This window comes from Ptychodera flava, chromosome 7 (assembly GCF_041260155.1).
Source record: "Ptychodera flava strain L36383 chromosome 7, AS_Pfla_20210202, whole genome shotgun sequence".
Lineage (NCBI taxonomy): Eukaryota > Metazoa > Hemichordata > Enteropneusta > Ptychoderidae > Ptychodera > Ptychodera flava.
This window is the reverse complement of record NC_091934.1, coordinates 11,549,390-11,574,819: the sequence shown is the minus strand read 5'-3', so window position 1 is coordinate 11,574,819 and position 25,430 is coordinate 11,549,390. Positions and strand designations below refer to the sequence as shown.

At 36.1% G+C, this 25,430-nt stretch overlaps 2 protein-coding genes across 4 annotated transcripts in view; one reads left to right on the top strand and one right to left on the bottom strand.

Annotated features, from left to right (window-relative positions):
• Nucleotides 1-1,134: 1,134 nt before the first annotated feature.
• On the top strand, nucleotides 1,135-10,537 carry LOC139137817 (neuronal acetylcholine receptor subunit alpha-9-like). Its single transcript, XM_070706084.1, has 6 exons — nucleotides 1,135-1,222; nucleotides 2,935-2,966; nucleotides 3,291-3,447; nucleotides 4,428-4,670; nucleotides 5,125-5,225; nucleotides 5,754-10,537. The coding sequence occupies exons 1-6, from the start codon at nucleotides 1,135-1,137 to the stop codon at nucleotides 6,165-6,167; spliced, it is 1,035 nt and encodes a 344-aa protein (XP_070562185.1). The 3' UTR covers nucleotides 6,168-10,537.
• A 13,428-nt stretch (nucleotides 10,538-23,965) lies between these two features.
• LOC139136792 (NECAP-like protein CG9132) overlaps nucleotides 23,966-25,430 on the bottom strand; it is a 101,487-nt gene continuing 100,022 nt past the window's right edge. For all 3 annotated transcript variants that reach the window (XM_070704627.1, XM_070704628.1, XM_070704629.1), the window contains one exon: nucleotides 23,966-25,157. The gene's annotated coding sequence lies outside the window, so the exon portion shown is untranslated. The remainder of the gene's footprint in view (nucleotides 25,158-25,430) is intronic.

The following is a 25,430-nucleotide window of genomic DNA, read 5'->3' as shown; positions in this document are numbered from 1 at the left end:
GAATTTTCTGTCGTTTTCTGCTTCAAATCTTCATTCCAGCCTTGCATCTAATGAAGGAGACGTCACGTCTTTGAAGGCTTTTGATCCAGTAATATTTAGTCGATCATGGCATGCTACCAAATCTTGTATTGTAGATCAACACGTCTTTTGTTCTCGATTTGTTACTTTTTAGCTTTGCCGTTAAGGACGCAGAGCTTATATCATAGGTGAATGTGTGTGAATGTGTGTCCTCAACTTTTTACATCACAAGCTTTTTCTTCAAACTGGCCATTACGATTCCTGTAATATTTGGTAGACAGGTTTCAAGGGATTATCCTAATCATATATGTACAAGTTATGATGAAATACGCAAATTTGTATTTTTGAGACATTAAAGACATTTCAGACATTTTTAAGACATAAGGAATTATCAAAATGTGATATATTCAAGTAAACCAAATTTTGAGCTTTTTAAGAATAGATGTTTTTGTACGTGTTTACAAGTATGAACACATAACGTAATCCACAATATTTAAGTAAAACCTGTTTTGTCATTACTTTGTTCATATTGTTTGAAAACGATCTACAGTTTTTATGTGGATTTTCTTTTGTTTATGTTTTGATAGGAAGGTGTTTACACCCTTGGTATTTTCCTCCAACAAATTTTACAAAGTGGCCATGTTAATTTGCCCAATTTACACTAAATAATTGTATTTTACTCAAGGAATTTTTGTGTATTTTTAAATAAAAAAATTACTGAATATCAGTAGTATGTTTTGTTATTTCCAGGCTTTTCTAAAGCTGGCAGTATTGGAATAGGTCTGTAATTACTAATGACATGCTTAGGTCCGCCCTTGTGTATTGGTACAACTCTGGCCAATTAAAGCAATCCGGGAAAGTACCATTTGCTATTGACACATTAAACATATTGGTAATGATTTCTGCAATACTATTTGCCCCAATTTTAAGAAGTTTAGGAGAGACATTATCATAACCATGTGATTTGGTAGCATCTAACGATGAAAGTTGCTCCAATACAAAATTAAGTGAGATTTTAGGCAACTGAAAAGAAAGTGAAATTGAACCCATTTGTGAATTGACAACAACAATTGAAAACAACAACGTAACAACCAAGTCTGAATGATCAGGAAGACTATGGCGATACTTAACAACAATACTAGTAAAATAAGCATTGAAGGCGTTTACAATGTCTTTGTGATTAGACAGAGATTTATCATGGAAGGTGATATACGTAACTTACGTAACTTACTTGAACAGTATTCACTTGATGTGTAAGCAAATTAGCACGATTTTTAAATTAAAATAGGTCTGTAAATGCCAACGTTCAAGTAGCATACATACACATATTCAGAAATGCAAGGTGAATAGACAGCACGTTTGGACTTTAACAACTTACGTTTCAGAATGTTTGATGGCCACGGCGTGATACTTTGAACAAACATTTACTTTAAAGTTTGATATGGATTTTAGTTTGACTATATAGCAAGGCAGGTTGACAAAACTAGCGTAGATACTGTTTTTGCGTAACCTTAACTATAAACTAAACCAAAGTTAAGTATGAAATGACAAATCAGTAGTACTGAGTACGACGGATAGTTACTACTTAAATTCGAAGGCCAATGTTCTATACGTTATCGAAACAAAGAAACATCTAGGTTTATTTATATATTCGACGAGTTTAAAAGCTTCAAAGATAAAACGGAACTGCTACCTTCAAAACTTTGATTTACAATATTTGGGAGACTCTAGAAAGAGAAAACATGATTGGAATTAATTCGGAATAATTGGATGGTGAATTAATGCCGATTTAATGTACAAATGTAATCTCATCTGCTTTTCTTTTTACATTACACACTTGTTTTTTGAGTAATTTGTATTATTGCAACATTTAACTATCTTGCACCTAGCACTTTTGAGAAATTTAAAAAATATAAAAATCCAATTATCCCAAATTAGTTCCAATCGTGTTAGAAAATACTATAATAGTATTTCTCTTTATTCTCTCACTTTGTTATGCTCATCAGTCAGCAAGCGAAAGTTGAAATGTCTGACAAACGATTTTAAAGGTGAAATAAAAGAAAAATAGTTTGCCAAAAAATTACCCTGTTCTACCTATTAAGTATGTACTCATTTAATCATTGTGCTTTGAGATAAAAAAGTGCAAAGAAAACATCTAGAAAACACCCTTTCGTTTCGCCAATAACTCGATCTGCAAGACTGACCAAGAATAAGCTTGTCAATCGATTCCGCAAATTCGCTACCAAAGGGCGTTTAGTGACGTCATGCGACAACGGTTCTGACTATTCATACATACAAATTGACCACTCACACACAATGATTAAATGAGTCGGCAACGTTAATGTCTGGCTTATCAACAAATTCTGTGTGTACTTTAGAAGAAAACATGTGTGATGAACATGCGAGTGTAAACGGTCAACCTAAAAGACCTGTACACTCTGCTAGACCGCCGCCGTGAATAGCAAGCATGCCACTTGTGTTTGACACAAATGACGTCACTGACCACACAACCGGAAGGAAGGACGTTTGCGGGCATTTCAAATGGCGTTTTCTGGGCGGGGCTGACACACAACTACATTTTCGAGAAATCCGATTAATTTTTCGCATCGCCGACAATTTTTTTTATTATAATAAGCATATATGAGATAGGATAAGCAAAATGGTATTATAGTATTTGCAAATTTGATTTTTTTTTTTCATTTCGCCTTTAAGGTCGATTTAGGGCGATTCCGTATTATGTCTAAATATACAGTTTCAAATCAAAATATCACATGTCATGATATGGCCTGACACATCACATCACATCACATCACATCACATCATATCACATCACATCACATCATATCACGCGATAATGTTTGACGTTAACCTTAACTGTGCTCCCCCTGGCGTGCATATCTTTTCATTGTGTTGCAGACAGCGTCGACAATACTGCTGCTAATGTGTTGGTGAGTGTCAAATCTCACGGAATGGTAACATTGTCATGACGGCCTCTGTTCGTGGAAATTGCATGCCGAGTCTCTGTTCGTTCATTCCCGTTAGATTCTCAGGTAGGCCTATAGTTTTCTTCCAGTATGTTTATCAAAAGTAAATATTGTGTGTGGAAAATCTTGGAGCGAATATGATTAGTCATGTGTAGAAATCCGGCGCAGCTGTTAGAATCTTCAAAACATATGTTCTATAGATTTTAATGGGACAATCTGAAAGACATCGCACCTCATTGTTAACACTGGTTACTGATGAAAACTTGTCTTATTCTTTTCCTGGGTCAGGTGTGTGACATTCCGTTCGGTTCATGGGCATACGACGTCACTCAATTAGACATACGACCCGAGCGCAGCAATGTCAACGTGTCAGATTTCAATGACCTTGGGGAGTTCACTATTGGTAACATTGCCTCTAGAACAAGTCTAAAACTTGCAAACGACGGTAAGTACCATATCAGTCCATATCACATATCTCCCTCAAGATAGGAAACTGTTCAGCAGCTTGCATCTCCGTGCGCAACGCAGGGACTATGGGATTATTTGTCCTTGAATTAGAGGCAGGAACAAAGACACTATGAGTACGGATGAAAGTGAACTTGAAAATGATACGCTACTGTCGTTTGCTAGCGTAATCCCAAGCTCGGCCTACAGCCGTGTACGCGAAGACCGACCTGCATGCCAAAATGTAAAGATTGTCTTTTGATGTGGCACAAGAGCATTATCCGGCATAACGCAGTAAGGGAGACCCTACTGTTCTATGGCATGTTCCTCCCGTCTTGAAATGGAGATATGCTAAAAGCAAGAGGGCGTCTGTAGAGACACTTTCACATGACAAGTTCATCGTACATTTTGTTGTAACTGATTACCGAGGGTTGATCACTGCCATAACACTTCAAAGGAATGTAAGATTATGACAAAGTAAAAAGGGAGAACTTGTCAACATTAACACAGTGCTCTCAACGGATGGGTAACGTTAAAAACAGCTATTCTTAGGATCAACATTCTTTTACCGACTGGAGATTTCTTATCGACTAAACTTCAAGAAACTATCGAGAAACAACCATACATGGCACCGTCTGCATTTTCAAGGGGAATGAGCTAAAATTACTTATCTGTATGGAATATTTTGACACTGTAGTGTAGCAACAGTGAGAACGTGGTCGGCAGTATATCCAGTGTTGCGGACGTTGTTACAATAACTGTTGCTATGGCGTTACTTACAACGTATTTCAGTCAGCTTAAAGTAATTCTTCAATCAAAGTAAATGCCATCTCGTTCAAAAGTTGGATATTTGGTATATGTCAAACAGATACGATTGAATAAAGTGAGTGGCAACTTCATAATGGAGTAGTTAGTTCGTTTGCTTGTACAGCATTATCCAATTTTTTCAGTCGGCGTTTTGTTTATTTCTTCTGATCTCAGGTCGTGCTTTCAGGGTTGTCCACACAACAGTCATTCTGAAGCGGAAGCAACAGCTATACATCATCTGTTATCTAATCCCATGCATCCTCATCGATTTGATGATGGTGATTAGTTTCATAATCCCTTACCAACATGGAGTTCAGAAGATAATCATGGGAGTTACATTATTTCTCACTGGCATTGTCTACTTGCAATCACTTATCAAGACTTTACCGGCCACAACTGATCAGCAAATACTTCTGAGTAAGTACAGCGAAATCTTGAGCACTAGTACTTTCTCATCACAATGGAAGACAAACTTCAAAGAAAGCCATCAAACTTAAGCTTGTAGTCATAGGAACTCTCATCTCTCTTTGAGGGGCGCCACCTCTCACTATAAAAGCGGCTGATAAATGTAGCCCTAGGCTTGTCTTTTAGTTGATTCTGTACAGACTACGGACATTCCAAGTGTTGTAGGCCTGCCTTTAGCGAAAGATGTGATTTAAACGATGTGCGTAATATAGGAGATAAAGATTGATATCTAGCACTTTGAATGAATAATTAAGTTAGCCATTCAGTCTATCAGTTATGAATAAAGTAGAGATAAATTGGTGAGGATATGACATTACCAGCCGATCCAAAGTGTGAGTGATTGCGTATTTACAGATGACAAGAATCTCATGTGTTTTTCTATGACAATTGACATTTTTAATTGCAGGTGAGTACTACCTTTCGATGTTGATGGTTCTTTCATCAGGCACTCTACTAAATGTAGTTTCGCTCATAGTCGCTCATAGTGGACGAAACGGTAAACGGGAGGTGTGTATCATTCATTATTTCTACTTCACAACATTACCTAGGTAGGCTGTGTTGTTTCCGCGAACCGAAATATCTGACTGATATGTCAGAGCGTGACACATAGTCTTATATAAGATGGCGTCCATTGACGAACTCAAGTATAATCTTGCACTTGAGCTTTAGTGCTCAGACGTGCTGGCAGTTCATGACATTTAGTAATGCTTGCCTCGGCTGCACATCTTATCTGAGCCATTTTATCAATTTTTGACACAACGTACCGTCCTTGGACTATATTTAACTTATTTATTTTGTAACACAGTATATCAAACAAGGCCACAGGGCGATTTTGTTGTTATAATTATTCTTATCAATATACACATTCCAAGTAAGTATCGTTTGTCAGAGAGATGCGGTGTTACATTTAAATACGCAGTCTGAAAACTACAATATAATGTGTGGCCAAAAGGAAAACAATTTAATGTGGCTGGTGGAAACTAATTACGTAAGACGATAATAACAGTGCTGCCATATACTCTTATTTATCTATAGGTGCCTTGTTTGCTCCGTAAAGTGTTTTGCATCGACTCGTCTTGCCAAAACGTCGGTAAAGGAAGACAGACAGCAAGCTTTGAAGGTAAACTGACCAATCACTCTGCCATACGGTTACGACGACAGTCTGTCGAGTCTACCCGAGAACACACGCCCTTGGAATATACACTAGTCAACATTGAGGCCATCACAGAAGGCATATCAGACACGTTACTCAAACAGGAGCGATCTGATTCGAACACAGCACGTGTAGATGGAGAATGGAAAATTGTGGCAAAAGTGCTGGACAGGTTTTTTCTAATCGGTTACCTGATTGAAATTATAGTTGTTAACAGCTATACCGTGCACAAAGCACATGACTATGTAGACTCGTATGCAAGCTTTGATAATCCCGATTCGTGGAACATTATGTGAGATGAATGCGAAAACCAAGCCGTGTCATTCATGTGATAGGAAAAGTCAAAGCCAATGTTATAAAAGTTGATGCTCGCAAAGAGGACAAGTTTACACGTGTTATGTGTTGAACTGCAGAGTCTACTTATTTCTTATGAAGACGATGTGTAGCATTGAAATATCTTCCAATCAAATAGGGTAATGGGTATGTGTTGAACTGCAGAGTCTACTTATTTCTTATGAAGACGATGTGTAGCATTGAAATATCTTCCAATCAAATAGGGTAATGGGCAGATTGGCAAAATAACAAAACATCTGTTGTTTGAGCGCCACAGGCGTCTACAATAATTCAAATTTAAGGAACATTGGAGTCTGAAAATTGCTCGAAACAAGTTTGAGTGAGTTCCGATTTTCCTTTACTTCATTTTACTTTGAGTTTGGTTGCAATGGTGGTATCACAAAAGCGTTGGACTTATAATTCCACCCTCAGATAATAATACGCATTACATTTCTCGACGGAATGTGGTAGTGATTCACATTGCCCAAAAGCAATCAGAATATTGTGATCTTCCGGCTTGTGCTAAGTTTCCCATCTCCACGGAATGGTGTTGACAAGCAGAAACGCTGATTGCGCGGAGAAGTACATATGTTCGTATTTGTTTATCGGCGAAAGATTGATATATTGATAATATATCGTATCATGCAATATAAAATAGTGTCCTTTAATCTGTGCATATTCAGACATGTTCTGTCAGTGTTGTCACGTGCCGGTATATTTGATTATCATGCGAGCATGGAGTTATTTTCTAATTTGCAATACTATGCTTACAATTGTCTTTGGAGAACGAGATCGTTGGTTGATGCATAAAAGTACAAGGACTTTTAATGGGCTTCCTCTTGTCCGGACAATTTTATGCAGAATGTATTCTTCAGAGGTTTACAGAATGCTTTTTTAAATAGATTCTAATAACACGACGAGTTTCAGTTATTGTTGGCATTTAGTTGAAGTGTATTCGTTGCTGAAAAATTATTCTGGCAACTAATAGCATATTATAGTATCATTGGAGCAAATTTCACCGAGTCTGGCATTATGATACAACCTCACATTGTAAAGTAAATATAAAAGATGTAAACCATTTTTCATCAGCAATATTCAAAATGCATCGGCTACATTAGGATCCGATACAATACTTGTATGATTTGATAATTCCTCATATTGCAGCAATAATCAATACGTAACAGCAATATTTACATATCATTAACAATTTAAGTCTTTACGTAGGGTACTAACCTAAATCACCGCGACAGGTCTAGTCAATATAGTGATCATGATTCATTAGTGTTTAAGTATTTTCAACAAATTTCCAATGAATTAGATCATAGAACCTGGAGCAAGAGTATGCTTTTATCAATGTCATGAAATTTGTACTTACAAAACCTGAGAGAGAGAGAGAGAGAGAGAGAGAGAGAGAGAGAGAGAGAGAGAGAGAGAGAGAGAGAGAAATCCCCTGATGCCATGCACACTACGACACTTATCAATAATTGTAGTCTCAGTTCCTAATTTTTCTGTCCAAAAGACAGTAAAGAATATTTCGTCACAAAATAGCCATAACAGTAAATGAATGAATGACAGAAACAAAATTCCGTTGTCATATTTGAAATATAAGGGAGCATTCGTTTTTTACTGGGAGGAGGGTGGTGGAACTTGAGCGACAAATGAAACGTAAAAAAGCGACCCCCCTCAAAATCAAATTTCTAAAATTTGACCCCCAAATTCATAAACTGTGAAATTTGACCCGCCCCCCCAAAAAACAACCCAAATTCATCAGATTTAATTCATTAACCCTTCGCACCTTTTGGTCCTGGGGTGTAAAATTGAGCCCTTCAAAAGTGTTTGCAAGAAAAAGAGTGACCCTCCCAAATTTTCAGGCTCAAAACACAGCCGCTCTCTCCCAAATGTCACAGTCTGTATCAATAATATCGTAATTGAATTATAATTTCCTATTGGACCTTTGAATTTTCAAAGAATCCTTTTTGAACTTGACAAATAATCACTGGGTGAAATTCCAATACTATATTAGTTTTTCAGATCTGCTCTTTCAAACAATATTCTCACCACGTACATTTATACCAATTGTCAAACTTTTTTAAAACAGATTTAGCTAGTTTTGTATGGTAAAATATCAGTTTCCTCAAAGACCACCATTTCTATGTATAGAGAATCAAACTTTTTGGTGAAATTCCAAAATCAAAATTCCAAATTTTTTCAGACACATGAACTTGTAATCGCCCTCGTCTAATCAAGTACAATGATATCAATGATCAAGAGTCTATGAATATACATATTTACCTAGTTTTGTATTGGACAAAATTATTCATAGTCTCCACATAGACCACATTTCGGTGAAATTCAAAAGTCATAACTCCATACAAACGCTTGTAAAATTTAACCCCCCTCTAAATCATTGATTGTAAAATTTGACCCCCGCCCTGAAAACGTCTTTATAAAAGTCAACCCTTCCCCCCGATTTCCACCGCCCCCCCCGTAAAATCGAATGCTCCCTAATGTCTCCATCCTGCTGTTTACAATACAGGAAACTGAGGTTGCATTAAAATGAAACGTAGGAATATGTTTGAACTACTTTTGCGACCGATCCAGGGCCTCCAGTCATTAGGGTTAATGTTAAGCAACAATACAAAGTGTGTACATGACACTGTACCTCTGGCAAATGCCTATTTAAACATAAGGATGAAGGATTCACTTGTCTAAAAATGATTAAGCTTTGAATGTAAGCTACAACTAAACATTACAGCGTGGCATTTTTAGAAACCATATCAATCTCATGGGTTACAGCAACAGCACAAAACACCCTTCTATATAGGTCAAAACTATTATTTAAAATTATTTCCTTGCGTTTTGCTGCTTTTCGCCAGATTCTGCTTTAGCGTACTGCAACATTACCAAAAGAGCAAACTGTTGAATATTCTGCAATTCTCTTACAGTTTTTAAGATTGCTTATACTTATTTGCAGCAAATTATTAGTGTGATCGAATGCGATGTACTTTCTAAACTTTTATTGGATTGCGAAATAAATTATGCACCAGTCCATGGCAATGCAAAAACGTTATGGTAAAAGAGAGGTATATGTATATCATACACAAAATGCGTTTATTCTTTCCGGACAAAATTCGAATGGTAGATTATACTCTCGTCATTCAAAGTCATAACAACAAATCTATAATCATTCTTGCCGTCGGCATTAGTTTAAAGAGTGATTGTGTTCTGTTTCAAAACATATATTGAATGTATAGGTATCCGTATAATCTGTAATGCAAGCAGTTACGTTTAACATTTACGTTTGATTTTTGTTGAAATGTTGGTTATTTAATAATATTTTTTAAACGTTATCAAATACTTTTATTTATTAACAGGCAAGTATGTATAAAAGTCATTTTGATTTGCTAATGCTACAAAACAAATTACTCTACAGTGATATGCGTTATGATAAGGCTTTTCAATATTCACTACATAGTATTCTTATGCCGATTGCTAACAGATGGTTCGACGCTCCTTATCTTTTTCTATTCAATATTCTCTGCACAAAGGTGCATTCTGCTCTAAATTAATTGTTCATAATGACATTAAACAGGTCTTGCAGGGTCAGCATAATATCTTCATTAGTACCAATTGTGCAACAACGGGCCTCACTACCTTTTTATTTATTCCGACAGCCGAAACCTGACGGACCATTCTGCACAGAAATATCTGTATGATCTCTTAATCCAGCAAGGTCATGAACACCTGTTGGAATTTTGGTAGTTATGTCTACCCAGACATTGTCATACAATAATTTAGGCATCAAGTAAATGGCAGAAATCATTCCAACGTGTAAACCACTTTGGAGAGTGCCAAATGACAAGTTTCGAAGTATGCCATTGAGATTGTTGTGCATGACGGGGATTAAATATATCGTTGGTTAACAGCTGATACGATATCATTACAAGTATTTGTATGTGAATTCTTTTCAGTCGTTTACAGTACCGCGAAGCTGTAACGGTGACATGATGTGAGAACGACACATTGTTAGTGTGTTTATTTGTCTGTAAAAAAGTCGAACAGCAGAAGTGATAGAACTGAACCTTGGTACTTAAATACATTTTGTAAATAGTTGGAACAGTTCTAAGTAGTTGTATCATAGATGTTACTTATTCAGTAATCAGATTATTGAGGTCAAAATTTTGACCGCAAATGGCATCCTATTACTGCCATTGAGAGAACAGCCCGAAAGCAAAATTAAGCATCAACAAATACTAAGCTTTTGCAGTTTCCTTTAATAGAACAGTCTGACACGGTAGGATAAACCAAAAGGTTCATGATGAAAATAATCGTATTATGCTATTTAATTTTGTATGTATTAAATAAAGTCTATTGAGATACTTTCTTATATTATGGTATGAGTGTTTTATGTGCATGTTACATTTCATTTGCTATTCTCTCCTTCGGACTTCTACATTCTTGTATAAGTGTTTGCGACAAGGTAAACACCATGAGGTTAATTAGAACTTATATGTCGACATACAAAGACAATGAACTAAAAACAAACTGACATTTTTCATTATAATAATGATAGTGGTAGTAGTCAATGATAATTTTGGTAGATATGGGGGAAGCTCACCACATATTTGACAATCTCGGATATTTGTTGTATGCCATTTGTAAATCAAAGATGGTTCAAATGTTCTTAACTTACCTCAAATTGTACTGACGAACGACAAGTACTTAAAAACCAAAATACTATAACAGCAGGATAACAATTCAATATAAATGAGTTTGTCGCTATTATTACCAACCTATAGCCTCAATAGTGGTTGGTTCACATAGTAAGTGAATTACAGCAGTCATATCACCAGATGTACGTATTCATATTTAATAAAAATGCTTTTAAGCGAATGTTAAATAGAAATTAGTGTGTTGTCGCTAACATTTTTAATAGCGATGAATTTCATTTTAACCACAGCAGCTTGCAACATCACTATTTTGTAGATTGATCATTGATATCTTTATACTTATCGCATTGAAAATTGATACAATTGGCTGTGGACCTACCGTAACTGTAGACCAACAATTCTAAATAAGGGCTGGGTTAACTAACTTGATTTACGTGATTTACGAAACTTAAGTCGCAAGGGTCGAAATTACTGGCCGTATAAATTTACAAATTTTCAGACTTAAGCTGCTCATCATAACCCCGGGAAAACCCGCAAACCTCAACAAAGATGGTAAAATAAAATACAAGAATACTTAAGTAAGTTACAATTTCGAGCACTATTTTAATAAGGAAAACCAACGTCAGAACGTGGCGATAGCAAGAAAACAAGCTCCAGTGAAGAAAAGACATTTCTATACATTAAAATGACAAAAGGTGATCAGATTATAAAATATATAGTCTGGCATAAAGAAAATGAAGAGTTTATGGTCCGATAACAGAGGTCTCTAGTTAATGACGAACTGTCACGTGTTACCTAAACTTACAGTTTAAACAAAGTTCAAGGAATTCTGCAGAACGGAAACTCCTATCTCTCTAAAACGTTTCCTATCCTGACATTAGAACATAAAATATCTGCAACTCGGAAAACTACTATCTCTCTGCGACGTTTCCATTTTGACAAACAGTTCACGGGAGAGTTCAAAAAGAGTCTGCTCTAAACTTCTCACCCAAGTATAAATGAATATAACGTACAGAAACTCTACTCACAGCAGCGAGTGCGACGTGGCATCGTGTGAGTTTATATAGGAACACAATAAATAATTTATTAACACCCCTGGTCTCGCAAAGTAAAGAAACATGCAAATAAAAAAGAGCTAGAATAATTTTCACCTGGTAACAAAATAAAACCTTGCTAACAAAACTGCTGCATTCACTGTATCATAGGATTTACAACAATATGGAATCCGCAATATTATTGAATACATAACCATGCGAAAGGTATACTGAGTTTTTGACAAGCTTTCAACTTAGCTCTTGTTTATATGGTGTGAAGAGTTAAAACTCAGGTGGTAAAATAGTCCCTTGAGTGGTTGATGGGTAAGGTACTGCGACTTGGCATGACGTTTGTAACTAAAACATTTAAAACATAGGGCCAATCCTGAAGCTACTATGGACATGGATACAAAATTAAGTATTTGTAATAAAGGGAAAGTGGCTTCACACGTCAGTATGGTGGCCTGGAGTTGTCACTAATAAAAATACGTCTAAATTATTAGTCTTTTTTGTTTTTATGTCAACTAATATTTTAAAAGCGATTTTTTTAACAAACGAATTCGTGCGTAATAAGTAATATCGAAACAAAAAACGAAAAACTATCGCAAAAAAGTCATAATAAATTTGAAAAAATATTTTTTTTGTTTCTTGCAAAGGAAAAAATCAAACATTAGACATTGGAAACAAAAATTGTTTGATTTATAACTTTATTTTGATTAAAAAAGCAGGGACATTTCATTTGAAACATTTTTAAGAAACAAAAAAAATCATAATCGAAATGAAAATATAATAAAGTGAAATTAAAACATTTCAAGTGGAATGAAGAAATTAAAAGTTAAATGAAAAAAATAAAGTCGAAAATAAAAATTCAAAGTAAAATGAAAATAAAAGTAAATTCAAAGTAAAAAGAAAATTACAAAGTAAAATGAAAACAAAATAAAATGTATTTCAACTATGGCCGACAGTTGTCATAGTAGACCAGCATCCTTTTCGGTTCCCATGGAGTTACATGCAGTCTAATGACAATCCTCCGCCGTCGTGTCACAAGCAAAAATTTTCAAAAAGAAAACAACCAGAATTTGGCGATGGCCGAGGATTGTCATAGTATACCAGCATGCTTTTTGGGAAGGAGATCCACAATGGCGACGGATACGAACGCTTCCCTAGCATATAGGGAGAAAAGTGGGCTTTACGTGAGTTTACAAGCGCAGCTTAGCATATCATGTACCTAGACGAGGTCAGTGTGCTCGAAAACGCAGACCAAAGCAAGTTATGGATTCCAGAGCGACTGTTTTCGGTGGAGAAATCGCGCGCCGCAAGTCCAAGGCGCTAGCTGTGGTGGGAGAGACCAGTGTGGCTAACAAAAGTGCTAAAAGAAATAAATGAGCAAATAAAATCATAAAAGTGACGACGCTATTACTATAGCGTGAAAACTGCAGGGTTACGCTTTAAGCTTAACCCTGCAGTTTTCACGCTATAGCGTCGCCACTTTTATGATTTTATTTGCTCATTTATTTCTTTTCTTATTACGGAGCTCTCACTCTAGTCTATGGTTGGGCTTGATTTACATGTACTTGGCCGAATATGGAGGTCGCTCGGAGCAACTACAAGCTACCTGTGAAGTCTGCCTGCCCGAGCACAGGGCATTGGGAGCAATATTCGTCTAGAAGTTATGAATATGATCAAGAAATATCATGTATTGAACTTTTTTCATTATACAAGCCTTACCTGTTTCTAGTTTGTGCGTATTACTTTACCCTAGCTATCTGCGTATAGTATTTCAAAGAAAACAGTTTATATCTGTCAAATGCCCTCCCTAATTTTCGTCATTAATTTGTTGTGCTGATGACCGACTACTACCTTATGAGTTATTTGGCCAGGGGGATAAGCACCCCCCATTCACTTTTATTGTACAAACTGATGACTCAGAATATTTTAATTGTCCAACTGGTGCACGACAGGGGTGTGTTCTTAGCCCTTTATTGTTCAGCCTATTCATAGAAGAATTAAACTCCATGTTTATGGTCAAATGGGCATTCAGTTAACTCAAGATATTTTCGATCTTTTCTCCTTACTGTATGCAGATGATATTGTAATTTTTTCTGATTCTGTACGAAACTTACAGTTCTTAATTGACATTCTTCATAAATATTGTACCAAATGGCGCATGAAAGTTAACTTTGAAAAGACAAAAATTGTTATTTTTCGCAAAGGTGGCCATAAAGCTCGATGGGAAAAATGGCACTTTGGGAATACAAAAACTGATATTGTACCGTATTACAAATATCTTGGTCTTCTACTCTCTACACGTAACACCTGGTCTAAAGCTGTACATACATTGGCCAACCAAGCTAACAAGGCACTGAATTTATTGTCAGTGGCCAGGTGGAAACTGGAATACATTTCATTTGAATGTCATTTTAAGTTATTTGATGCTATTATCAAATTGTAATGAAAAAGTCCTTGGCTGTTCCGAATCAGGATCAAGGGGAGCTTCAGACCAGACTACGCGTAGATGGAGTACATATATATAGATCAGGCGACACAGGAATTAACGTTGCGCTCGAAACTTTATTTCCCCAGGTCAGCCTGATGGCTGCCTGGGGCAACTCTTAGCTCCGAGAACCTGGAGATATGCTCACTCCAAGGCTCCCGAAGTCCGACTCCCAAATTTACAATACTTTGTCGACAAGAAAACTTGCCAACGCTTGTTTCACAATGATTAATACGTAGTATGCATGAGACATGTCACGACACCATTGTTTTAAATCCAAGCTGTGAAAATATGAAAAGCGATACTTAACAGCTACAGTTCTGATAAAAGTTCGACTACATTGTCTTTCTATTGTCCTACCTTGCGTGAGACATTTCATGCATAATCATAGGAATTCACGAAACACGCGGGTGCCTGGAATGGCGCTGCTATTGAATTTAAACAAAAGAGACTTGAAAATGTCATTCGCCGCCAAGTTTGGAGAATTACACCTCCGGTAAATCGTGGGAAGCCAAGCCCAAGTGGCGAAATGCTGAAATTTGGCAAATTACTAGAATGAAGATTTTACAGTAACCGGTACAAATTATAGAAACATGACACTATGATCTTACCAATTCTTTGTTATGGATCAGAGATATGGGGATTTCAATTTTACGACATCATTGAAAAAGTTCAACAACCATGGTGCAAAAAGCTATTGGGTGTACCTAATAGTACAGCAAATGAAGCTGTAGTTGGAGAGTGTGGGCGTTTGCCAGTCTTTTTTCACACTTTAAAACGATGCATCCGTTACTGGGTAAAACTCACTGAAATGCCACAAGCGAGACTCCCTCGGCAAGCGTATTTAATGCTGTGCAATCTTGACCGTTTAGGTCGACACACACGGGCAACGTCAGTCAAACATATTCTATTTTCGTATGGATTTGACCATGTATGGATATCTCAAGAGATAGGTGACAAACAGTTGTTCTTTTTAACATTTGAAACACGAATTGCAGATATTTTGAAACAGCAATGGAAAGGCTACTGTTCATCAAAAAGCAAACTACGTACTTATTCACAGTTCAAGTCTCTCCTTGAACCTGAAATGTATCTTTCTTCAAATTGTACACGAAATGTTCGACAGGTCTTTGCTTGCTTTCGATGTTCTGTTCTTCCTCTCGCGATAGAGGAAGGAAGGCATCAGAACATAGATGTCTCAGCAAGGCATTGTACGGTATGCTCTGGCAAATATGTAGAAGATGAGTATCATTTTCTACTTGTGTGTCCTGTATATGCGAATTTCAGAAAGCAATATTTTCCACGAGAAGATATTAACCATCCTCACTTCCAAATGTTTTTGAGAATTATGAGTGAAAAGGATCCATCAATGATCTCATCACTAAGTAACTTTGTAGATAAAGCTTTCAAGCTCAGAGAATCAGTTTTGAAAAATACTGAAATGCCATAGTTTAGTTTTCAGTACGATATTTCAGTACTATGAACTGATTTTCTTTTTCCTTTTTTCACGAGAAACTAGTGTATTTACTGTACTGTACTGTATGACTTAACACTGTATGTGTACTTCTCACCTGTTTCTCTTTGTTGTACCCCCTTGCTTATGGGCCGGAGGCCTTGAAAAGCAATAAACGTGCACATATGTGTGCACCTGAACTTGATAAGCACCCCCCTACACACACACACGTCGGTGGTCGGCATAACGAATTAATGACGGGGATAAGGGAGGGCAATTAACAGATATGGGCTGTTTTCTTTGAAACACTATACACAGATAGCTAGGATAAAGTAATAGGCACACACTAGCCGCAGGTAAGGTTTGTATAATGAAAAAAGTTTAATATATGATAATTATTTATCATATTCATAACTTCTAGACGAATATTACTTGCAATACGCCCTGTCAACACAGTCACGGCAGCCGGCTCGAGTGCCCCATTTGCGTATAACACTTTACATGTAGCTACTGTGGCAAGGGTGCGGGAAAAAGACTTTCCCGACGACCGAGAGTTAATGGCCCGAGAGCGATTGTCAAAGGCACATCACAGGGGACCCAGAGATCTGGTTGTTATTGTTTGCATTGTTGTGTACGTTTATTAGTCGTGTCGTTGTTGACAAATAAAATTCAACGAACAGAATCGTGTTGTTTCAAACGTAATGTAGATGTCATAAGAAACATTACAAGGACACTATCATTATTTGACTCAGTGCAACTTCCGCCGCAATGCTGTTGAAACAACAACAACAACAACACAGTTATGTCCATCTTATTTTATTGGTCAACAACAACAACAACAACAACAACATCAACAACAACAACACGACTAATCAACATCAACAACAATACAAACAACAACAACAACAACAACGGAATCTCTGGATTCCCTGTTTAACACGATTGAAACTAATTTAGGATAATTGGATTTTCATGTTTTTAAAATTTCTCAAAAGTGTTAGGTGCTCTTTGGCTGATTGTCGCAATATTACAAATTACTCATAAAAACATGTGTGTAACTTATAAAGAAAAGCAGATGAGCTTACATTTGCAGATCACCATCCAATTATCCCAAATTAGTTCCAATCTTGTCGTGTGCAGATAGAGAGAAGAACACGGGTGATAAATCGCTGCCCGGTCGTACAGGCGAGACTCGCGTCTTCGACACTCGCCCTAAGGCCATTACTAGCTCTCGGCCGGCCGGGGCTCTCGGTCGTCGGAAAAGTCTTATTCCCGGCCCCTTGCCACAGTGGCTACATTTATGGTTATATAGGCAAATTGGGCACTTAGGCTGGTTGTGGAGACTTCACTCTACCTCGGGCATGCAGACTACAAAGCACGCTGAAGTCGCTCCGAGTAAATCAAGCTCGTCCATAGAGTGGCGCTCCGTAGCCAGTGACCCTGCAGGTTTCACGCTATGCTAATATCGTCGTCACTTTTATGATTTGATTTGCTCATGTATTTCTTTTAGCACTTTTGTCAATCACACTGGGTCCAGAATAGGAAACTACTGACAAGAGCTTCGGCCTCCGATCGGCGAACTTTATGTCCACTTGTTGTGGATAGGTCAGCCGCTGGCCGCAACTCTTCATAGCAGCAGGTGCTGACAAATTGTCATATACGAAACCGCTCATGCCGCTGACAGCGCCTAGCGCCTTGGACTTGCGGCGCGTGGTTTCTCCACCGAAAACAGTCGATTTGGAATCCATAACTTAATTTGGTCTGCGTTTTCGAGCACACTGATCTCGTCTAGGTACATGATATGCTAAGCTGCGCTTGTAAACTCACGTAAAGCCTACTTTTCTCCCTATATGCTAGGGAAGCGTTCGTATCCGTCGCCATTGTGGATCTCCTTCCCGAAAAGCATGCTGGTATACTATGACAATCCTCGGCCATCGCCAAATTCTGATTGTTTTCTTTTTAAAAATTTTTGCTTGTGACACGACGGCGGGGGATTGTCATAAGACTGCATGTAACTCTATGGGAACCGAAAAGGATGCTGGTCTACTATGACAACTGTCGGCCATAGTTGAAATACATTTTATTTCGTTTTCATTTGACTTTAAATTTAATTTTAACTTTTAATTTCTTTATTTCACTTGAAATGTTTTTCATTTTTATTTCACTTTATTATATTTTTATTTCAATTATGATTTTAATTTTTTGTTTCTTAAAAAATGTTTCAAATGAAATGTACCTGCTTTTTTAATCAAAATAAAATAATAAAACAAACAATTTCTGTTTCCAATGTCTAATGTTTGATTTTTCTTTTTTCAAGAAAATTTTTTTTTGTTTAATTTGTTTTTCGTTTTTGTTTCGATATTACTTATAGGGCACGAATTCGTTTGTTAAAAATCGCTTTTAAAATAATATTTGACATAAAAACAAAATACACTAATAATTTAGACGTATTTTATTGGTGACAACTCCAGGCCACCATACATCAGCCATCTCGTCTTGTATATGCTTTGGTGTGTTGAGTGTCTGAGCTGTGTTTTGGCTGTTAGTATGAAAAATTAAGAAACCAGTCGTTAATTTTAAAATAAGCCACGGCGAAACGTGTGCGCAGTCGAGTGTGTCTTAGAAAACCGTGACCCTTTGACCCCACGTTTCGAAACCAGCTCGGTCTCTTCCTCAGTCGCCTATCTCTTTCTTATTTTTATGTCATTGTGATATTGTTGATCTCCTTGTTCTTCTAGCAATGGAAGCCAGAATATTATGTTTGGATCGTATTGTGTATATTTGTTTCTTGTCTTGTTCCAAATGCCGTGGACTTTGGCCTGTATCACTATATCGCTAATGTTTGGATTTCTTTTGTATGCGATGATCGGTTTTTGCGGAAATATTTCATTCAGGCTTAGTGTTTCGTCCTTGTCTATGTGTTCCCAGTTTTCGCACATTGCTGCTGTTATAGCTTGTGTTCTTATATATAATGTTGCTATAGTTTTCGTTGTGAAGACTAGTGTTTTCTTTGTTTCTTCGTTTGTTCGCTTGTGTTCTAGTTGCGTAATTCGTGCGGCGAACTGTGCTTGCGATGTGACTGGACATTTCCTGTTGTTTCAGCCACGTTCGACTAATCTTGCATTAAGTGTATTGACTTTTGAAACAAAGTCATTTTTGTGTTGCAAGTTCTGATGTATCTTAGTGTTCCGCCTTTGATCAGGCTTTTAAAGCGTAGATTTCAGGTGGCCTGATGTTTTATGTAGGAATTCAAATCTGTCGATTTGTGTTTTTAGTTGTACGTGGAGTCCATCGAGACTTGTGTTTGAATTTGTCTTTTTTGGTCACTTTGTGTCGCATAATGTATAGGATTCTCCTTCTCCTAATGTTTGCGTCTTGTATTAGATGAACTCTGTGGGGACGATTTGGTGTTGGGATGAATTTCAGCCCTTGCCCAGTGCATTGATTTTTAGCTCACGTGTGTGAACACGTGGGCTAATGTCATGGCGATGTCTGTCTGTCTGTCCGTGTGTGTGTGTGTGTCTGTCTGTCTGTTTACACGATTACTCAAAAACGCCTGAACGGATTCAAGTCAGATTTAGTAGACAGGTACCATATGCTACTTGCAAGAACAGATTAGATTTTAGTTAGTGTGGCTTGCATATTAATGAAGTTATGCAATATTGTTTTTTTCCGTACAATGGTTTCCCTATGGAGATGGTAATGACAGTGTAGACATATATCAAGAAACACTGCACGAAATTTCATGAAACTTTTCAGAGATGACAATCTTACAACATTATGATGATACTGTGAGTGTCATGTCAATTGTCTGCTCATTTGCATATTTAATGAACTTTTGTTATTAGTGAAATAACTCTGAAATTCCAGCACCAAACTTGATGATACTCGCAAAAAATATTGATCTGATATATATCTAGTTATACTTAGAAGCATTGGGCAGTGTCAAGTTAATAAATAGCTCATTTGCATATTTTATGAAGTTTTGTAATTAGTCATATAACATCGATATAACTGCACTAAATGTGATGAAATCTGCTGTAGATACTGATCCGACTGCTATCTAACTGTGGTGTAAAGCATTTAGTTGTGTGAAGTTAATTAAGGGTTCATTTGCATATTTAATGAACGTTGTAATTAGGTATATAACTCTGAATTTACGGCTCCAAAGTCAGTGAATATATTTATATATTAAATATGCAAATGAACCCTTAAATATCTGTACAGATATATAAATATCTGTACAGATATTTATATGATAAATATCTAATTGTACTGACAAGCATTTGGCAGTGTCAAGTTAACAAATAGGTCATTTGCATATTTCATGAAGTTTTGTAATTAGTCATATAACTCCATAATAACTACACCAAATGTGATAAAATCTGCAGCAGATACTGATCCTACAGATATCTAATTGTGGCGTATAGCATTTAGTTGTTTGGAGTTAATCGAGGGTTCATTTGCATATTTAATGAGCTTTGTAATTAGTGACATAACACCAAAATTACAGCATTAAATTTGATGAAACTTGCTACATACGGTGATCTAATAAATGTCCGATTGCGCTGAGAAGAATTGTGCAGTGTCAAGTTAATAAATAGCTCATTTGCATATTTTATGAAGTTTTATAATTAGTCTTATAACTCTGAAATAACGGCATCAAATGTGGCGAAAACTGCTGCATATACTGATCAGACAGATATCTAACTGTGTTGTAAAGCATTTAGTAGTGTGAAGTTAATTAGGGGTTCATTTGCATATTTAATAAACTTTGTAATTAGGTATATTACTCTGAATTTACGGCACCAAATTTGGTGAAACGTGCTACAGATATTGATCTGATAAAAATTTTTGTCTGTGCTATGAAACATTGAACAGTGTCATGTTAATTTAGGGCTCATTTGCATATTTAATGAACTTTATAATTAGCGATATTACTTTAAAATTACAGCATTGAATTTAATGAAACATGCTACAAATGTTGATCTGATGGATATCTAATTGATCTAATTGTCCCATGAAGCATTTAGCAGTGTCAAGTTGATTAATAGCTCATTTGCATATTAAATAAAGTTTTGTAATCAGTGATTAAACTCTTAGAGTTCTGTGCAAATTTGATAAAACCCTGCTACATATAGTGTTATAACAGATATCTGATTGTTCTGTGAAGCGTACTACTATTAATGAACCTGTTGTAAAACACGTGAGCATATTCAGTTCATATCTGGTTTCTGTTGTTAACTTGTGTAATGATAGATTTTGATGAATCTAAGATTCGTGTTGTTATTTATGTTTATGCTCTGCTCGGCATTTGTACGGTGTTTCATTGTGTTTGAGATAATATGGTGTCTCCTCTTGTACCGTATTTTTCTGGCATTTTTGTTGTTGTTCCTGTTTCTGTGTTTGGTGACACAGTATTGTGTAGATTTGTATTTTGCATTTGTGTTATGGTAGTTCTTGTTTGGAGAATTTGCTGGCCTTGAAAAAGGCCGTCTGGTAGGGGTTTCAAAGACAGACCCGATTCTGTTCGTCCCTCTGGACGTTGTGTTTTGGGTTGTGTGTAGCCTTTCGTTTGGCCTTAAAATGTAGTGTAATAAAGGGAAAGTGGCTTCACACATCACTCATCTCGTCTTGTATGTGCTTTGGTGTGTTTAGTGTCTGAAATGTTTTGGCTGTTAGTGTGAAAATTAACAAATGAATCGTTAATTTTAAAATAAGCCATGGCGAGACGTGGGCGTAGTCGAGAGTGTCGTAGACAACCGTGACTCTTTGTCCCCACGTTTCGAAACCAAAGCGGTCTCTTCCTCAGTCGCCTAAAGATATAAGGATGTCTTTTTTTGTTTATGTCACGTCGATATTGTTAATCTGTTCTTCTAGCAATGAAGCAAGAAAACTTATATTTGGATCGTAATGTGTTTGTTCCTTCATTGACTTGTTCCTAATACAATGGACTTTCAGTGTGTCGCTGATGTTCGTATTTCTTTTGTAAGCGATGATCAGTTGTTTAGGAAATAAATTCCTTAATGTTTCGTCCTTTTCTATATGCTCCCACTTTTCACACAGAGGTAGTTTAATAGCTTGTGTCTTTATATATGGGCTATATCTTGTTGTGAACACAAGTGTGTTTTTCGTTCTGTTTTTTGTTCGCTGGTGTTCTAATTGCGTAATTCTGGTGGCGAACTTTGTCTTGATGTAATTCTAGAGATTTCTTTTTGTTTGTAGCCACGTTCCACTAATTTCTGACTGTATATCATTATCTTACTATGGTCATCCTAGAGACCTTTATATCAAAGCATCATTGCTACATCTTGAAGGTGTCCAAAGGAGAGCCACAAAATATATTCTTTGATATCCTCAGGAGATGAATTACAAAGAGCGTATGATTAAATTGAATTTGCTCCCGTTAAGCTACAGGAGAGAATTAAATGACTGTGTCTTTTTAGCTAAATGTTTTATTGTTATGTATGATTTAAATTTAAGTCAGTTTGTCACATTTAAATCTCCTGATGACACTTCCATGAAGATGCCACTTTTTAAAACTGAATGATTTCGTCACTCGTTTTTTAACAGAGCTTTTTACTCGTGTATTGTTATGCCCTTTCATAGCAAATCTTCAACAAAGTGTTAGGTCATACAAGTCCATTTTATTAAAACATTAAACGGGTCTGTTTAATAATAAATTTTATCCTAATAACACTTGTACTTGGGTGGGAAAGTGCCACTGTAAAAATTGCCGTCTCTGTTAATTTCTCTGTTTTGTTTTGTTCTGTTTTGAAATTTTTTGTATATTTTTATTATTGTTATATTCTGCGTTTGTCTTTTCTGTTTTTAATTTTGTATGTGTAACTTGTTAAATGTGTGCTTTTGTGGAGGGTTGCTTTTGTATAGGTGTTAGTCATCTGTGCGACTCATCCTGACTTTATGTCAAAGCTGGATAAATAAATAAAAAATAAATATTAAAGCTGGTTTTGAAAAACAAGCGACATAACAGTCGACAGAGCTCTGCTGTGTTATGTAGAGAATTACTTTTTGTGACACATTTGTTGATGACGAAAGTGGGAATCTTTGATAGTTCATTTTAGGATGGCCTGACCAAAAATGGCAAAATTAGCTGCAAAAATACAAAATTGAAGATTTCATCATAATTTCAATATATTACATTAAGATAAACCCTACAAACCTGTATATATCAATAATAATATCAATGCTTTCAGAAGAGTAACATTTGAGAAACAAAAATTTTGACCAAAACACAGCAAAAATTGACCCAGAAATACAAAATTGAAGATTTCATCAAAGTTCAATATATCATACTAATACAACCCCTACGGACCTGTACACCAAATATCAGAGGTAACAGACAACTGCTTTTTGAAAAACAAATTTTTTGACAAAAATGGCAAAATTTGCCCCAAAAATACAAAATTGTAGATTTCATCATAATTTTAATGTATCATATTTTGATCATCCCTATGAACCTGTATACCAAATATCAAAGGTGTCAGAGAAGCAGTTTTGATGAAATAAATTTTTGACCAAAAATGACAAAAAATTCCTTAGAAATACAAATTTGCATATTTTATCAAAAGTTGAACAAATCTTAATTGGATTACCACTAGGGACCTGAATACCAAATATCAAAGGTGTCTGACCAGCGGTTACAAGGAAGATTTTTTACCAAAAGTGCCTCTTTTTGCTCTAATTTGCATAATTTCCACAATATTAAAAAACAAAAAGAATCACTTTCTCATAGTCATATTTTGCATCTACACAACAAATATCAAATCTGGAAGTTCTGTGGTTCTCGAGATATTTGAGTGGACGGCATCCTCAAAAATGGACGGACATACATATGAACAAACAAACATACATACATACATACATACATACATACATACATACAACATACATACATACATACATACATACATACATACATACATACATACATACATACATACAGACTGACAACGGACGCCATACCGATATCCATTCCGATAGCTTCTATAGACTATAGTCTATACTAGCTAAAAGTGGCGAATAACATCAGCGCTGACATCAACATCCAACTGGAGACAACATCAAATATAACACAGAACATCTCGTATTCATGAAAACAGGCATACTGTAAATATTTTTATTATTTAATTTCATACAGAAAACCCATAATTCATTTCCTAATTCTCCTCTATAATTTACTAATCAAGATTTTACATGGTCAAAACTTATCCAGATTCAGAGCCACTCTAACAAATTAAAACTGTTGTATATGATATCTGATAGTGCTGTTCTTCTCACGTATTGGTCAAAACTTATCCAGATTCAGAGCCACTCTAACAAATTAAAACTGTTGTATATGATATCTGATAGTGTTGTTCTTCTCACGTATATACCTATCAGATTTTTGTAATTTTGCCCTACATACTGGTATAACATAATTTCAATGGCAACCTTTGCTAATTTCATATAAGCCTTAGTGTGCAGAGAAGTCGGACAAAGGTACATGTATCTTACTGTAATCATAAACCCAAAGACTTTAAAACACAACACACTTGCATTAGATAAAGGACTAAACCTGGAATAAAGTTCATATCAAAAGTTCAGGACATCACAACATTTTAAAGTCATCAATTTTTTTTTTTGGCTTCGATAATTGGCACTTGATGTGTTGCTCAAACTTTGACATCATGTCACCTGAAACCACAAAATTGAGCAGCAGCGTACTTACTTGACAATTTGAGAACATGTTCTTCTAAACTCGATACCATCTATTTATTTGAAAAGGTTACACAGAAGCTTTTCAGAAATGTTCTCAACTATTTACTGCGCTAGGTGATTGGGTACCGTGCGTTGTGGGTTCGAGCCCAATTGAAACCATCGTATTTACTTCTTCATTTACCCACATACTGTATTGGTTTTATCCAAATACTGTAATATTCATTTGATTAATATTATTTACTAATAGCTGTGGCATCCTATATCCGTCAGCACATTTTGGAGAAGGCACAGGACAAATATGGATGCGTAAAATGATTTGCTATGGGACAGAAAATCGTTTGAGAGATTGCGGAGTTTCAGGTCGAGAGAGTTCACAATTGTGTACACAAGCAAGGTGTTGGTGTTGTCTGCTACGATTCCACATCCAGAGTTGACCAATCTGTAGGAGCCCAAGGCAGTCTTCTCCACATGAGGGACGAATCAAAATACTCTACTTTAATCAGTGGGGTACCGTTTGTGATGATACCTTTGAATACATTGATGTTACTTTGCCTGCCAAGAACTTCGATACAGGTATTGAACTGCAAACAAAAAACAACAAATTTTAATGCAGCCTTATTCATCAAACACTTTTGGGTCATTGAATGCTTGTTCTTTGACAATATGATTTTAATGTATCACACAAAGCTTGAAAAAATATCGGCAAATACTTGGAAATTCAGTGTCACACCTTAATTACACAATGATTTGTGAACTCATTCGACTCAACTTAAACCCCTCACAATCATTTGAAAATTAAGTTTCACACATGCTTCTCAATTTTTTTTAATATTTACATGTAAATCTTTACAAGT

Bases quoted from the DNA above. Each gene is read 5' to 3' on its own strand.
- LOC139137817 (XM_070706084.1), top strand. From the start codon at position 1,135: ATGGCGATACTTAACAACAATACTAGTAAAATAAGCATTGAAGGCGTT. The intron at 1,223-2,934 runs GTGATATACGTA...ATTGTGTTGCAG, and splicing joins ACAGAGATTTATCATGGAAG to ACAGCGTCGACAATACTGCT. The intron at 5,226-5,753 runs GTGTGTATCATT...ATTTATCTATAG, and splicing joins GACGAAACGGTAAACGGGAG to GTGCCTTGTTTGCTCCGTAA.